This window comes from Miniopterus schreibersii (assembly GCF_964146895.1).
Source record: "Miniopterus schreibersii genome assembly, chromosome: 2".
NCBI lineage: Eukaryota > Metazoa > Chordata > Mammalia > Chiroptera > Miniopteridae > Miniopterus > Miniopterus schreibersii.
The window spans coordinates 168006078-168022184 of NC_138102.1; the positions used below are offsets into that span (position 1 = coordinate 168006078).

The 16107-nt window shown below is 54.9% G+C and overlaps 2 protein-coding genes across 2 annotated transcripts; both read right to left on the reverse strand.

The window, feature by feature from the left end:
• Nucleotides 1–2679: 2679 nt before the first annotated feature.
• LAG3 (lymphocyte activating 3) lies at nt 2680–8409 on the reverse strand. The gene is made up of 8 exons (XM_081128867.1): nt 8022–8409; nt 7617–7761; nt 7037–7293; nt 6141–6404; nt 5441–5716; nt 3647–3889; nt 3233–3363; nt 2680–2912 (listed from the first exon to the last, which is right to left on the reverse strand). Exons 1-8 carry the CDS (start codon nt 8077–8079, stop codon nt 2748–2750), a joined length of 1539 nt encoding a protein of 512 aa, XP_080984993.1. The 5' UTR covers nt 8080–8409; the 3' UTR covers nt 2680–2747.
• A 1484-nt stretch (nt 8410–9893) lies between these two features.
• PTMS (parathymosin) lies at nt 9894–14771 on the reverse strand. Its single transcript, XM_081130130.1, has 5 exons — nt 14082–14771; nt 11103–11174; nt 10810–10888; nt 10609–10670; nt 9894–10450 (listed from the first exon to the last, which is right to left on the reverse strand). Exons 1-5 carry the CDS (start codon nt 14124–14126, stop codon nt 10400–10402), a joined length of 309 nt encoding a protein of 102 aa, XP_080986256.1. The 5' UTR covers nt 14127–14771; the 3' UTR covers nt 9894–10399.
• Between the last annotated feature and the right edge of the window lie 1336 nt (nt 14772–16107).

A 16107-nucleotide genomic window follows, 5' to 3' on the forward strand; every position in this document is an offset into this window, starting at 1 on the left:
CCAATAGAATAAGGTAGAAGGGAAGGTCTGTCACTTTCCAGATTAGGTTATAAGACATAGTAGCTTTTGTCTTGGCCACTTCCTCCCTCTGAGGGAAAGCACTAAGAAGAGGCCCGGGTGGGGAGGAACTAACCCTTCTGGCCAGCAGCCACCTGAGGGTCCTTCTTGGCAGCAGATCCTTCAGTCCAGCCTAGCCTTCAGATGACTCCAGCTCTGACCCACGTCTTGGCAGCAACCTCACAAGAGACCTTGCCCCAGAAATACTCAACTCAGCTGCTCCTGAATTCCTGACCATGTGAAATACTGTTTACTGTTTTAAATGACTGAGGCCCAGCCAGACGTGGCTCGGCCGTTGAGCATCGACCTAGGATCCAGATTGCGGTTCGATTCCTGGTCAGGACACATGCCTGGGTTGCGGGCTCCATCCCCAGTCGGGGGTGTGCAGGAGGCAGCCAATCAATGACTCTCTCATTATTGATGTTTCTATCTCCCTCCCCCTTCCTCTCTCTTAAATCAATAAAGACATATTTTTTTTAATAAAATTAAAAATAAAAAAAAATAAAAGTAAAATAAATTACTGAGTTTTGGGGTGATTTGTTATGTGGCAATAGATAATTAACACACCTCTTCCTTTTTAATAAGAACCTAAGATGGTCCCTCCCCCACCCTCCATGGACCCCCACATAGCTCCCTGCCTCCTTGATGCCCCTTCCCCTCCAAGCCCCCAGCCTGGAACACTGGTTCGGTTCACAGATAAACCTGGAGATGGGGGATGAATTAATCTAGCTCCCTGGAAGGACTAAGAGAACACAAAAAGGGCTGGAGGTTATCTTGCTAGAACTTTGAGAGAAGAAGGGGAGGAGCAGGGTGTGTCACCCCTTAGGAGAGATCTCATAGGAAAGGGAGCACAAATTGATAAAAGGATCACAATAAGCGCAAGCCCCATGCCCTCTCTTCCTTCCGTTCTTTGCTCTTCACTTCCTTAGTGGGTGAACAAGGTGGCCCTTCACTCTGCCCCTGTCCCCTCCTTGTCCCCTTTGTGCAGGAACATGGGGAAGTCCCCACATAGACACTGGTGAATCCTCGATGACTACTTTCATAAGCCCAAAGGGCATAGGGTGTTACCTAATAGAAAGGAAAATGCCACCCACAAAAATTTCCAGGAAACCCCCACCCCACTAAAGCATGGGGGCTCCTGCTCCTGCAGACTTGCTCCCACTCTCTTTCAATATTTTTTTTTCCTCCTGTCCAGGGTAAAGTTCCCTGACAGAGTTGCCTGAGGCCAAAGTCCAGAGCCCGGCACACATTGCAGGCAGAGGTCTAGGTCACTGTGGGAGTGCTGGGGGCCAAGGCTGTGCGTGTGCTCTGCTGACCACAGTCTTCATGGCCCAGATGAATGTTCTCTCTGAGAGACAGAGCGGGCAGGCAGGCTGGTGGGTCTTCTCTATCATTCCTGGCACGACCAGAGCAGGCTCGCTTCCTCCTTCACAAACAGATGATCAGATAAGCACATCGCACATATGGAGCACGTCACAGTGAAGCCCTTTCATTATCCAATATTCACAACAGCCCATTTTGGTGGGTTATTATCATTATCCCATTTAATAGGTGAGGAAGGTAAGGAAACTGAGGCTTAGGAGGATTAACTCTGGTCACACCAGCACAGCTGGGATCAGAAGCCAGGTGTCCTGACTCCCAAAGCTGCAGCAGAAGCCAGCTGTCTTGCTGGCTGTCTTTGTCCCCACGTGGGGCCTTTGTTCACAGCACTCTCCTTTGTCAGACTTGGATCATAACCTTGCCAGGTCCAGGGCTACGTGCCCCCAGGCATGTACTGTTCAGTCCCTCTCCTGACGGATGCATAGAGAATGCGACAGCTGCTGGGTGAATGCTCATATGCAGACCATAGCAAGGGCACCCCACAAAGGTGGTGCCTACACTTGGGGATACGTGCCCACCTGTCCAATGCACTGCTAATGTCTTCCGGCCTGCCCCAGCCTACGCAGTGACCCCCAGTGGTGTGTGACAAACTGTGACCACTGGGTGGCAGTGTGTTCTCATGCCTGGGAACAGACGAGGCCCCAAGAGCTGAGGAACATGGGGGTGGGGCAGAGGCTGGCGGGAACCGCAGCCAGCGGGCACCGAAAGGTTGCAAGACTTGATCTCCAGGACTTGACATGGCAGGGCTGTTCCGTGTGTGTGTGTGTGTGTGTGTGTGTGTATACATACTGCAGCTAGAGGGTCAAGGACAGTGCTGAAGTAGAGCCGAATGTGGGGTGGGGTGGGGTGGGCCAGAGGAATAAAAATATCAAGGAAACCAGGGCAGCCAGTGCGATGAGGGAAAGATGGAGGAAAGGGCTTTAGAGATAAGGGCACCATAGCAAGGGCACCCCACAAAGGCGGTACCTACATGTGGGGATACGCGCCGGCCTGTCCACTGCACTGCTAATCTCCTCGGGTGTTTTGGAGCTTCAGAAAAATGACTACTCAGAAGAGAGAGAGAGTAAGAAAGAGACCAGGGAGAAAAGAATCATGGAGAAGCCAGGAACAGAAAGGGGAAGATAAGAGACACTGGCTGGGGAAAAGTAGGCCGAAAGAAAGGCTGGGATGGGAGAAGGGAGCACCCTGAGGCTGGGAGAGACAAGAACCTTCACTGGACAAGAAGGAGCCAGACTCAAGCTTGCTGCTGATGGGAGTTTATTTGTACTGAGCTAAGGTGATCCACTGGCTGCCTAAGCTCCAGGTCAGGGCTACTGTGGCTCCGGCTCTGGCTCCGGCTCCGGCTCTGGCTCCAGCTCCGGCTCCGGCTCCGGCTCCGGCTCCGGCTCTGGTTCTTGCTCCAGGTCCCCTATCTTGCTCTGAGCCTGAGGTGGGTGAATCCCATGCTCTAAAGCAGAGAATCTTCTTGGTCGCCACTGTGGAAAGACATGGAGGGTGAGAGGAAGAAAAGATGAAGAAATAGGGAATAAGGAGGACACTGCCGGACCCATCTATTCTTTCTCAGGCCCCTGTCCAACCCATCTGGTCCCAGGCCTTTTCTCAGCCCCTTCAAGCCTCCCTTGGGTTCTTCAGGTACAAGGGGTCCCTGGAGTGCAGAGGCTTATGAAGAAGGGGTTCTAAAGGCAAGTTCAGGGTCCACCTTAGTCACCTTTCCTGAGGAAGGGGTGCCAGACAGCACTCTGAGGACTAGGGAGAAGGAAAGGCAGTGGCGGGAGGGGCGGAATCCTTGGCTCACCGGTCTTCTCCAAAGGTGAAAGCCAAAGGCTCCAGTCACCAAAAGGAGCAGAAGGAGGACACCAAGGGTGAGAAAGACAGGGAGATGGCCTGTTTTCAGGGCACCTGGGGCCCTCCCGGCACGCTGGGCACCTAAGGAGAAAGTATAGGATTAGGCATAGGATCACTGCTGAAAGGACATATTGCCACGCCCTCATATTTTACAGGGGCAGACCACAAGGCCCAGAGATTTTAAGGGACTTGTCCAGGGTCATTCAACTAATTAGTGGCAGAAGAGGGCCTGGACTAGACAAGAGCTGGAAGTCAGGTCCCTAATAGGAAACAAAAGAGCTGGGAAGGGGTCTGGAGGGGGTCTGCAAGTGGGATCAAGATGACTAGTCTGGAGTTGAGGCTCCAGTGTTGTGGGATCTCAGACCTGGGCCAGACAGCTCCGTGAAATATACCGCTGTTCCAAGAAGCCTCTTCCCCTGGTACAGATGGCACTGCCAGGGCTGGGAAAGAAGGCTGGCCTGCTGCACCTCCAGCCAGGGTCCTGGGGTACTCTTCCAAGACCGCTTGTCCAGGGGGCTCCACACAAAGCGCTCTTGTCCAGATGCTGGAGTCACCTCACAAAGCAGTTTTCTCAGGTTGCCAGTTAACCCAAAGGATTTGGGAGTCACTGAAAACATTAGAAGGAAGAGATCTTTTGAGTCCCCGATCCCCTTTACTTGACACCATATGATCAACTCCCAAATCTCAATCACACTGCACTCCCCTGGACTCTGATTGGGTGAGGTTGAAGGGAGGAGATCGGGGTCATGGCCAAATTAATCTTATGAAGACAAAGTTCTGGTCAGATCATTCTGCTGCTCAAAAACTTCCCAGGCTCCCTGTTGCCTTCAGGGGACTGTTCAGATTCAAACTGGGCCAGAAGGATCATATAACAAATATTATTTCAGATTCTTTTACATTATTGTCTATTCAAATGCTCAAACCCCCAATATCTGTCAAGTGAATTGACCCCCAATATACTTTGCACTTTTCCTGCTTCCGTAATTTGTATTACATCGGTGCCCCTGCCCTGAGGTGCCCCCTGAATGAACTCACCCTCTATCTGGATGTTTGGAGAACAGTGAACTGACCAACTAACCTAGAGACAGAGCATCTCAAAGCTTACAGTGAGAGACAGGGTGAGTAGGAGGACACAAATTGTGTACAGGAACCTGGAGATTTGGTGACACAGACACCTGAGTACAGACCCTGAGTCTGGTACTTTCCAGCTGTGTGACTTTGGAAAAGTTCCTTCTCTATAAAACATCCCATCGAGTTGTCATGAGATAGCATGGGAAACTGACACAAAACAGTGGACCCTCAAGAAGACCTCAGACAGAAAGAACTGGTAGGCTTTGGTGACTGACTGGATGTGGGGGAAGGAGGTGGCTAGGTGGAGTTATTGATAGAAAGGCTAAGTCAGCAAGAGGATTTGGCATGAAGAAAGGATGGGGCTCAGAGTGAGGCTGAGGCGCAACTACGATATCTAGGTAGAAATACGGAGGAAGCATGTGGAAATCCAGCAGCGGCCCACAGGTGATGTATCATTTGTTAGCATATTTATTTATTCATCAACCATACTCATTAAGCACATACTACGTGGTGCCACTATTTAGTGGCCACGGGTTAGTACTGCAGACACAGCCAAGCAACCACCATTGGTAATTAATTGAATTATCTATCAATCAACACAATTTGAGGTTTTTAAAAAAAGTGTGTCTGTTTTACACTGTCTTGAAAAGCCCATGATCAGTAAATATTTGCTGACCAAGGGACTGATTTATGAACTCTTCCCAAATCCAGGCCACTTCCTACAACTTTAACCCGAGCCCTGGCCCCAAAGTGGGACAATGATTCTAGAAATATAGTCCATCCCTTTCGAACCATTCAAACTTTTGCTTCATCGTCTTCTAATTTCTCAGACCCTCCCCCCCAGGTCAGAGCAGGGGATCCCCTTAAAGAAGAGTGGAACATTCATCTAGTGACTCAGGGGAGATTTTCAGTTTCAGTTCTTTACATATGGGGGCGAGAAAAGAGGAGGCCATGAGGGACAGCCTCTGTAACTTGTGTTCATGCCCTGGCATCATGAGGCAGATTTGCCCCGTGTTTGCCCAGCCAGTCGTCCCCCCCATCCAGCTCCCCTGGGTTGGGAGCTACTCCTTCCCCACACGGGGCTGACCTGTGATGACTGCCAAAGTGACAGTGGTATTGAGCTGCTGACCCTGCAGATGGATGTGGCAGGTGTAGGTCCCAGCCTGGGCCTGGCTCACAGCCTCTAGTCGAAGGGTAAAGTTGCCATTGTCTCCAGCCACCAGCAGGTCAGGGCTTCCCCCAGGAAGGGCCCACTTGGCAGTGAGGGAAGACTTTGTCTCTATACCAGGAGGCAGGTGGCAGGGCAGCTCCGCCCTGGAGCCTGCTCCTGCATACACTGTCAGAGGGACTGGAGGCTCCGGATCTGGAGAGAAAAAGGAACCTAAAGTTAAAGCTGATAATGGGAGGTAACAGGGGCTGGAGCACTAGATCTGCATGGAAGGGAGACAGAAAAGCGCAGGAGTGAAGGAGGGGTCCAGCTCTGAAGAGTGCTAAGAAGCAGAATAAGGTGGATGAACCAAAGAGGCTCAGAAACCCAGGATGTGGGCTGGGCCAGCAGGAGACCAAAAGCTGGCAATTGAGGCTGGATGGCCAAAGGAAAGTCTGCCATGGGAGAAAGCAGCTGAAAGGCTGCAACAGGAGAAAGAAAGAAATTGGACAGTGAGATCCAGAGCAATCACAAGTATTAGCTGCTGAAGACCTGCTTTGGGGACCCATAAGTCAGGGAGAGATGAGACGCAGGCAGGAAGGTGTTGTGGTCAAGTGTGACGGCAGACTGGAGGAGTTACCCAGAACAGTGAGGTTGTAGGTGCTGGAGGCCTTGAAGCCATCTCTGTAGGTGAGGATGCAGCCCCAGGGCGCAGAGTCCACGGGGCTGACTTGCGGCAGGAAGAGAAAGCTCCCAACTAAGTGATGATGAGAGGACTCCTGAATAGGGATTCTGCCTGGGCCCCGGAACCAGTGCACAGAGGCTGGGAGGTCAGGGCGGCTGAAGGAGCAGTTCAAAACGACCCAACTGGAGGTCCTGAGGGACCCTGCGGGACTGGCAGTCACTGTGCAAGGGTAAAGAAGTTTTGATCAGCCCCACTGCAAACATTTTCCCAGCACAGCAGGCCAACTACCGCTGGAAGCTCCTGGAAATAGGCACCACAATTTAGATTTCTTTGTCTTCTCCCCTCTCCCTTCCTTCCCCCCAGCTCAGTGCCTGACACCTGGAGGTGCTTAAAATGGGTGCTCAGAGTCTCCTGCCTCCAAGTTTACTTGGCTTGGACTATTCTTCCCTTTCACCAGGACTTCCTTGCTTGAGGATCCCCACTAATCCCACCTTCTGAGCCACAGATGTCTGAAATGAATCACTCTAGCCCCGCACCCTCCCAACCCCCTCCAAGGGGTGCCTCCCCTCCTCCACCTAGGCACTCCCATGGTGGGTAGGGGAAGGGGAGATCAAGGGGTGATACAATCTCTCCACAGGGCCCTCCCCCGACACACGTGCTTTTCTGGGGGCACCTTCCACTTAGCAATCTGGTTCCCCACCCTCTTCCGCTACCCTTCTGGGGGCTCGCTGGCAGGGCCTCTGGCGCATCCTTAGAAGCGCAGCCCGGGCCCAGCCCTTCCTGCCTCCGGACGGCGTCGGGAACTGGGCGCCCTCCTCCCGCCCGGCGCCCCTCGCCCCGCCCCCACCTACTCGAGGCCTGGCCCACTCGCAGACGGACGCGGCAGGTGTGGGCGCTGTCCCTGAAGCTCACGGCGGCGCGGTACTCGCCGGCGTCTGTGCGTTGAGCCGGGCGCAGCCAAAGCGAGAAGTCCCCGCGCTGGAAGCCCCGCTCTTCCAGCTGCACCCGGGGCTGCAGGGGCGGCCGCCCGCTGCGCAGGCCCCCGGGCGCCAGCCTCAGCACCGTGTAGAAGGACGCGGCGGGGCGCGAGCCCGGGGCTGGGGGCTGGCTGGGCGCCGGAGAGAGATGGGAACATTCAAGGGAAGATGCCGCCCCGCACACTTTGAGTATAAGGAAGCCCACCCAAAGGGAAGATCTCTCGACCATTAACCGTCCCAGTCCTCGCTTGCACGGGGCCAGCGCCATCCCCTGCTGGCAACCCGTGGGATGCCAGGATGAGGGGAGCGGTCTGCGAAGGAAGCGCCTGGGGTGCACAGTGGCAGGGGAGGCAAGCCACTGGCTTCAGAGGGACTGACAGCTCAGGGGAGGGGAATGAGGGCTGGCTTGCGCCTTGGATTTGGGAGTTCTGTTGCCCAATTTTGGGGTGCATACCTGTCTGGTAGATGCTGCCAAGTGACCCCAACTGTTCGAAGGCTGATTTCCTGGAGGGGGATTGTGAGGCTGCAGGGAAGCTGGGCAGGAGCCCCTTCCTGGGCCCACATCTCCTGGACCTCTGCCCCAGGCCCTGGTGCCTCCACTGGGGAGGAAAAGAGAGGCCAAGGGGAGGAGCCATGAGCCAAATGACAGTTGAAGAGAAGGAGCCTGAGGAAGACCAGGGGTTCTGTCCTTTTCCTTCCAAGGGGGAGCCTGAAGAGAGGCTTTGGGGCTGAAGAAAGGCATGAGGAAAATCCACCCAAACTAAGAACCTTGGCTCTGCGTGGTCATCCGGAGACCCCTGCTGACCCCCTCCTGTGGGTCTGGTGGTCAACCCTCTCAAGAGCTTCATCCCCACCTTACCTGGAGCCACCCACAGCAGTTGTAGAAGCAGCAGGACCAGGAACTGGGCCTCCCCCATCTCCCCTTAGGCCTGGGCCACGAAGAGCCCTCCAAAGGGAAGAGGTCAGAAAGTAGGGAGAGACAGCCTGACAAAAGGGAGGTTCTGCAAAGTGGGAGGTGGAGAAAGGGAACCTAGAGGAAGAGGGACCGGGACAGAGGCCTGGAGAGAGAGGGGAAGAACTAATGACCAGAGGCTGGAATCCAGAGGAAGGCTGGCCAGATCAGGCAGCCGGGGGCTGAGGAGGGTAGAGGGTGAGGGGGCGGGGGTCCCAGGTAATGGGACAGGGCAGTGACAGAGAGCAGAGCAGAGGCAAGGTGGATGTCTTGAGCTGGGAGGTCGGTCTTCTGCTCCCAGGGCCCTTGCCCCTGTCCTTCTGCCTTCCCTCCACCTTCCCCACTTCCCCTCTGCATTGCCCCCCCCCACACCCCAGGGCTCACGGTTTCGCTTCGCAGTGGAAAGTCTGAGGGGGCTGATTCCCAGCAGCATTACCCTCCACCCCTGTGGTGGCTGGCACTCCCCTTGTTTATTTCCTCAGTCTTGGGTGTCCCCACCACCCCCTCCACGCCCTCCCCCACCCTCCTGACTATTCCCTTTCCCAGGACCTTATGCTCTTTTCTCCAAACTGTTTCTGTCTGAATCTACCAGTTTGCCCATCTGTAAGCTGTCTCCCATCAGTCCCAACATTCACACTTTCTTCCTGGCCAGCCCTTTCTTTGGTACTCATCCCCTCCCTCATCCCTTTAACCTCCCAGAACTTCATTACCCCTGTAGACCTGCCTCTCTCACCCATCCAATGATTCTTGGGAATAAGGTGGGACAGGAAGCTTTACTGGACCTTAAAAGATGGTAGGTCTGGGTAAGAGCACCTCAAGCCCAATGAATAGCTGTGTTGTATTGAGCCTTCAGTATGTGCTAGGCACTGTATTAGACACTACATACAGTAACTCATGAAATCTAATGTTATCCCCATTGTACAGATGAAGAAACTGAAATAGGGTCAGAGATTAAATAATTTGCCAAGGTCCGTTACGGGGTGTGAAGACAAAAGCTCTGTGTAGTCCTGACCCTGTGTGAATTATAGGTGTCTTAACAAGAATGGTGGTGTCAGTGAGTCACATACACCCTGCCCTGGCTCAGACCCCTATATACTCAGCATTTGCTCCCAATCCAGAGGCTCTAGATTGGCAAGAGTGATATGGAGAAATGCAGAAATCCTGCAACAAAGATCAAACTCTAGGAAAACTGAGGCAGAAGTACTAGGGAAGGAAGCCTGAGACTGCCAGAGGGAAACCATTGCTCCCCGCCCCACCCAGCCTGAGAGAGCGGTGGAGGGTGGGTGCCAAGAACTTGTAGCCAGCCTGGGTACCACAAAAGGCCCTGGAGTTCTCTCCTTAACCAGGTGCTCACTTCCTCAGTGCCAGGGAGAGGGAAAGTTCTGATGCTGGGCAACTGTCACTCTAGGTCCCAGGAGGTTGAGACCCAGGCCGCCAGCCCTCTCCCACCGCAGGGGTGGGACTTCCTGTTTCTGAGGCTGTTTCTTCGCCTGGTTCAGCACAACAGGGCTGGTAGCTTTCCACTGGGCTCAGCAGTGTCTAAACCTGGTGTGGGCTAGCAGGGAAGTGTGTATTGCTGGGGAGGCGCATCCCCAAGAATCCAAAATCAGGATAGCAGCCAGCTCTCAAAGAAGTTGCACTCTATGACCATCCCTAAAGTGCTGACCTTCTTTTCTTGAGTGGTGGGTGGTAGGAGGGTACTTTTTTATAGAAGGGAAGGGTCCTAACAATGTGACATAGCCATCTTCTTCCCTTCGCCACGGGAAAACAGGAGACAGGTTAAAAACAGAAGCGCGACCATTTCTTTATTAAATTATACAAAAAGGGGAGGGGGGGGCAGCTGTGGGGCTTGGTCCCAACCCTGGCCCCACCCTGGCCTGGCGCTGTCTGAGAGAAGGGGATCTGAGGGAGACCCAGGAATCAGGCAGGGTAGGGATGGTCAAGACAGAAGGCTAGGATGCAGAGGTTAGGAAGGAGACTGGGAGGGGGTGGGGGGAGTGGCTGGGAGGAGAGGGGGAGGAAAAGAGAAAGAAGAGGGAAAGGGAGCAATTGGAGACCAGCTGGGGAGCTCAGATGGAACAGGTCAGGAAGTGGAACAATGGCAGAGTGAGGATGGAGGGGCAGTGTCTGGAGAGGTGGACATGAGAAGGCTGGGGAGAAAGAGGGTGGCAGCTCTGATGCAGGGCCCAGAGCAAGGAGTCAGGTGAAGAGTGGCTGTACTCGTCTGTTCCTGCCCCCATCTCCAGGCCCCGAGGGCCTCCCACCCCAGCCCACTGGCAGGGGGCTCATGCCGACGCCCCATTTTCTGTCTTCTGCCGCTTGGGATCAGCTTCATCCTGTGGAGAGAGAAAGAGCTGATAAATGGGAGAGGGACATCCCCTGTCCCTGCCCTGCTCCGGCACCCGCCCATGCACCACAGGGATCTGGGTCCAAATCCAAAGGGCTCCCAGCTGCATCCCTGATAGCCCCTCAGGCCCCACAACCCAGCCCAAACCTCCTCTTCAGCAGCTCTCTTCAGCGCGGGCCCCTCGTCGTCATCTTCTTCTTCTTCCTCATCTGAGGAGCCAGAAATGGGTCATTGGGGAAGAGCAGGAAGCTCCAGCAGACCCCCTGTGGCTGCCCTCAGCCCTGTTTCAGGTCTTCAAACCCACCCTAACTCTGTTCCTTGGAGCCCAGCCTCCCTGCCCCTCCCCACCTTCTTCTTCCCCTTCATCTTCCTCCTCTCCGTCCTCAGCAGTTTCTTCTTCCTCCTCCTCAGCTCCATTCTCCTCCTCCTTTGGGGACCAGAAGAGAGAGCATGTCAGGCTGGATGCCCCACCCACCATCACCACCAGGGGCAAGGGGCACTGGGAGGGCCTGAGGGGTGGGGCAGGGACTAGCGGAGAGTTCAGAGCAAACACGGCAAAGACAGACCAGCCTCCCAGGAAGGTAACTGGAGGGGGAATGGTGGGGAGGTGTGGCCACAACCCCAACCCTGACCCTCAGCACCTCCACCACTTCTTTCTTTCGCTCTTTCCGGCTCGCCTTCTCCTCCACCTTCTCTTTCTTCTCCTTCAGGTCCTGCAAGAGAGAAAGGGGTCACCTTTCTCTCACCACAAATGATTTGCAGCCTTTAAGTCCCTCTAGCTCCGGTTCTCCCTCCGCAGTGAGCTTAGAAGAGTGTGAAATGGAGAAGGTAGCCACAGCAGCTTGGAGTCAGAAGAGGTCCCACGGTCCTTAAGGCCATATCGGGGCTGAGACCAGACACCCTCCCCCAAGACTCAGGGGAGATGAAAAGTGATGAGGAAAGAGAACTAGGCAGCCAAGGTAACTGCTCACCATCCCCATCAAGCTCTTCCAAACCTCACTGGTTGAAGAGTTCAGCTCAGCAAAGCAAATCCCCTCCATCTGCTCATGGCCCTGATGCCCCACCCCCTCCACTGCCTACCCAGCTCCGCCTTTTGTCTACCCCTTGGGCCTTTTCCTGGTACTCTTTCCTGGGCATCCCTCCCAGCTTCCCCCCAACTACCAAAGCCTTTGTTGCCCTGTCTGTATGTCTGTCCCCAAAGTCCTCAGGCTCCTACTTGGGTAAATACCACAGGAATAGGGAGAGCACTCTAGCCCAATTCCTGGCACCCCCTCACTTTTTCCCACTCCCCCTTCCAAAAAAAAGTTCAAGTAGTTTCCACCCCCTAAGGCCCATGGTGTGGTAGAAATAACCACTTCCAGGGGATGTAGGTCAAGCAGGGTAAAAGAAACATGGGAGAATGTGGAGCATGGAGGATGAAAGAAGAGAGACAAACACATTGTGTATGGGGTGGGACAGGAATACAGATGGGGAAAGGACCTGTCCACCCCCTGCACTGCCCCTCTCTTCTTCACCCCAAGATCTTAGCAGGCACACCCTACTGTCCTTTTCTGATATGGCAGAAGGAGATGCGCCCCTGAGAGAGTCTCCTCTCTCTAGACACACCCACCCTTCCAATTTTGATTCCAGTCTTCTTCCCACCCCACCCTTGGCAGGCACTGAACGACAGTGTCTCCCTGTGATCAGATCTGGCATCGGTGTGCAACTCTGTGTATCTGATTCCATGTGGATGGAAGTTTTCTGTGTGAGTAGATCACTCTGGAAGGGTGTGTCCTTTCTGGAACAGAACTGAGGATAGGAGAGGTGGGGGTTGGTGTCAATGGTTGGCCTGGAGAGACACTTAATTCCCTTCTCCCTTTCAGGGGAGCACAGAATGCTTGACCCTCTCACTCCAGCTAGGTTTCTTCATGTCACTTGGCTGTCCTCATTTCTTTGCCACATGGACAGTATGGCATTTCTTTCTGTTTTAATTAAATTTATTGATTTGAGAGACGAGGGAGAGAGAGATATTGATTTGTTGTTCTACTTATTTATGCATTCATTGGTTGATTCTTGTATGTGCCCTGACCGGGTATCAAACCCATACCTTGGCGTATCAGGACGATGCTCTAACAACTGAGATACCTGGCCAGGGCAGTATGGCATTTCCACTGCCTAGTTGATTTTCCCCTCCATTCTGGGCCTGGAGAGCCAGGGGCTCATCAGCTCCTATCTGGACTGCAGCACTAAGTCTGTGCAGCCCTGGCCTGAGTTTCACATCTGGGCTTAAGAGGGGGAGGGAGACTACCAGAGACCAAAGTCCAAGGGGCCAGGTCCTCTCCTCCCTGTCCTGTCCTTCTGGTCACTGTCCTTCCATGATCCCTTTTCCAGGAGGGTATGTGACCCAGGTCTTGTGCAGAGAAGCCCTCTGGCCTCATTTACTCACACAGGCGCACACACTGACACAGGCTGACACCAATTCACACACACAGCTACAGAGGAGCACCCACGCAACCCAAAGACACATGGCCTGGTGTTTGGGCCTTCTGGCACACTCTTGTGTGCACAGTGGAGCCACTCACAAAGCAGCAACATGGCTCCAGGTCTCCACATGCACACATGTAACTGACACGGGCAGTCCCACACACTTGCTGAATTTCAGACATACAAAGACACCTACTCAATGAAGTCACATGCCACCACACCTTTCCAGATCTCCCATATAGCCCCTCTCTTTCAGTGCCTTTAATCCTAATGGTACCCCCTTTTCACTTCCCAGGCCACCAGGAGGCCTCTGTGACCTCCTCAGCAACCCCCCACTCCCAAGGTCGGGCTCCCAGCCCCCAAGCTCTGGCCGAATTAATTTCCCAAAGCAATACTCAGCAAGTTCCCTAGAGAAATTAAAGGCTGAAAGAGAGGCAAGGGCAAACGGATGGGCCAGGGAAGGGAGCTGACGAGAGCAAGGACGGCTCTACGCAAGGCCATGCAATGCTGAGCAGAGGTTTTTTCGAAGGCTATTCCTAACCTGCTTCTGATTTTTAGGGACTTAAAATTCTTTAAGTGTGGGGGGAGAGAGTGAAGGGGTGCTACGGAGAGAAAAGATAGCTGAAGGCCATGGGTAAAGGAAAGACGGAAAGAAAGGAGGGAAATGAGAAAATAGAGGCAGTAGCTGTCCAAGAGGCAGTCGGCCTCGAGGAGCAGCCTCCAGGGAGAGTCCTGTTTACACAGGAGGGTCTCAAACCACTTAGCCGAGGAAAGGTGAGGTCAGGTTGGAAGGAGGGACGGGGAAACGCGGCGCGGGGAGAGGGGCGTAGGAAAGGGGCAGGTAAAGTGAGCCGCGGAGAGCTCCGACGGGAAACTGGCCACGGACACGGCGCGCGGGCCTGGCCCGGAGAGGGGTGGAGACAGCGGCTGGGCCCGAGCGGGGCCGGGAGCGTCACTCGGGAAGCTAGAGGGCGCTGGCGGGCGCACGCCGAGGTGGGTAGGCAGCGCCAGGCAGGGGAGCGGGGGGAGGGCAGAGAAGGGTCTGCCGGGATCCGGCGCCTGGACAGCGTGGGGCCGTCGGGGGCGGCCTGGGGTGCGTGACCGCGCGGAGTCCGGGGGTCGCGCGGGGTCCGGGCCGCGGCCGTCCCCGCCCGTACCTTGGCGCTCAACTCGGCCGCTGCCTCCACGCTCTTCTCCGACATGGTGCCGGGGCCGGGGCTGGCGGGGAGCCGGGGTCCCGGGGCCGGGACGGAGGGGCACTGGACGGCGAAAGGTGGCCGCGGCCGGAACCTGGCGCGGTGGCGGCGGCGACGGCGACAGCGGCAGTGGCGGCCGCTCAGCAAGCTGGGTCTCTGGAAGAGGCGGCAGAGGCGCGCGGGGTGGGGCGGGGGCGGGTCTGGAGTGGAGACCCGCAGGGCTGCGGCCGTCCGGAGAGCGGGCGGAAGGGCGGTGCGGGCGGTGGCCGGCGCGCTCCGGCCGCGGTCGCTAGGTCCTGGGCTCGCTGCCTCCGCACCAGCAGAGCTGCCACCGACCAGCCGCTGCCGCCCCCGGGCAGAGAAACCGCTTATAAAGGCGGCGCTGCCCGACGGGAGGGGCTTCCCAGGGGTGGGGCAGGCGGGAGCGGGGAGGAGAGGAGAAGGGAGGAGGATGAAAGCGGAGGTTGGAGAGGTGGGGATAGGAGGATGAAAGCGAGGGGAGGGAGAGCACGGGAGGCGGGAGGGAGGACGGGACCGGGAGGGGGAAATGGAGGGACTGACTGTCGCGGAGAAAGGAGTGGGGCGCGGAGGTGGGAAGGGGTGGGGTCCCTGCGGGGAGGGACCTCTCCGAATCCCGACCTACTGCCTGTGAATGTGGAGTCTGTCTTTTGGGGGCAGACTGAAGGGCTGGCCAGAATCCTGTTGACCCCCCAACCCCCCCCCCCACACACACACACACGCCCTGAGATTTTGCAAGGGATGGTGAGGGGAGCTGAGGGAAAGCTGGGCAGGTATTTGAGAAACCAAAAGCTTAAAGAAGAGGAAGAGGGTGGGGAGCTACTTCCACATCACGCTGGATTTCCGCTCTCATCCGGCTTCAATCTACATTCTCTGCGAGGCTTTGAGAAGAGATGGGAGCTGAACGGGCAGCCCACCTTCTGTCCTGCCCTAGGCTGACTTTCGTGACCCTTCCTGGGTTCTTCCCTTCCTGGCTCCTTCTTGTGCTCCGAGAGGATTCACAGGCCCTCCAGTCTCCTCTCCTCTCTTCCATCTCTGACCTTTCTTATTTGCCCATCTCATTTCACTTTCCTTCTGTTCCTTCGATTTCTCGTCATTCCTCCTCATTCGTGTATCCAGACCCCTCCCTCACAACCATTTATATCTCACATCTCTCTTACTCTGTCACCTCTGCTCTACTTCTCATTTGCCCTCTTCTACCCTTCCATCTGTGCTCTTTCCCTTTCCCAGACCACTGTTCTTGTCTCATCTGAGTCTGTCACCTGGTCCTATATCCTTAGCTGATTTTCCTCAGTTCCTCTTCATGTCCTTATTTTCCAAGTTTGCCCTTTCTTTCCATTTCCCTTTCCTCTGCTGCCATCTTTCCCAGCCTTTCGGAATTATGTTTACCTCCTTTGCAAAGGGTCCAGGTCTGGAGTTCCAGTCCCACCCTCCTCCGCACATTCTCAGTTCCTGGTGCTCAGTTTCAGTATCTTTGGGTCATTTTGAGAAGCTTGGGATTTCAGGAGGGGACAGGAGCTGGGGTGTGTATTAAAGGTCAGGATGTAGATGGGGTAGAAGGCTAGGGTTTGGGAAAAGATATCTTTGGTGTATGTGCATTCCCATATTTGGTTATCATCATTACTCTTATTTTCTTAATAAAAAAAATACACTGATCAATCATCATTTAGTATTTGCGTGCTTGAATAAACCATCTTTTGGTCCCTTGGTGTACACACCTCCCAATTTCTCCACCTGACTCCTCTGTTTCTCAGTCTCCCTCTCCTCAAAAATCTTGGAGCCCCACCCAGGTTTTTCCTTGCCAAACTCATCTTTCTCTCAGATCATTCCATCTCTCAATCTGTTTCTCTGACTCACTTGCTGATGTCTTTAGCGATCTCTGACCCTCTCCATCTCTGTACTCTCTTGTACTCTCTAGCTTCATTTTTCTCTCTCTCCCCCCTCCTTTACCCCCCCCCCCCAGTCTCCC

Coding starts and splice junctions, on each gene's coding strand:
- LAG3 (XM_081128867.1), bottom strand. CDS start 8,079: ATGGGGGAGGCCCAGTTCCTGGTCCTGCTGCTTCTACAACTGCTGTGG. Junction 5,717..6,140: donor CTACAACCTCACTGTTCTGG/GTAACTCCTCCA, acceptor TTTTCTCTCCAG/ATCCGGAGCCTCCAGTCCCT. Junction 2,913..3,232: donor TTCACCTTTGGAGAAGACCG/GTGAGCCAAGGA, acceptor GTCTTTCCACAG/TGGCGACCAAGAAGATTCTC.
- PTMS (XM_081130130.1), bottom strand. CDS start 14,126: ATGTCGGAGAAGAGCGTGGAGGCAGCGGCCGAGTTGAGCGCCAAG. Junction 10,889..11,102: donor GAAAGAAAGAAGTGGTGGAG/GTGCTGAGGGTC, acceptor TGGTCCCCAAAG/GAGGAGGAGAATGGAGCTGA. Junction 10,451..10,608: donor AGAGAGCTGCTGAAGAGGAG/GTTTGGGCTGGG, acceptor CTCTCTCCACAG/GATGAAGCTGATCCCAAGCG.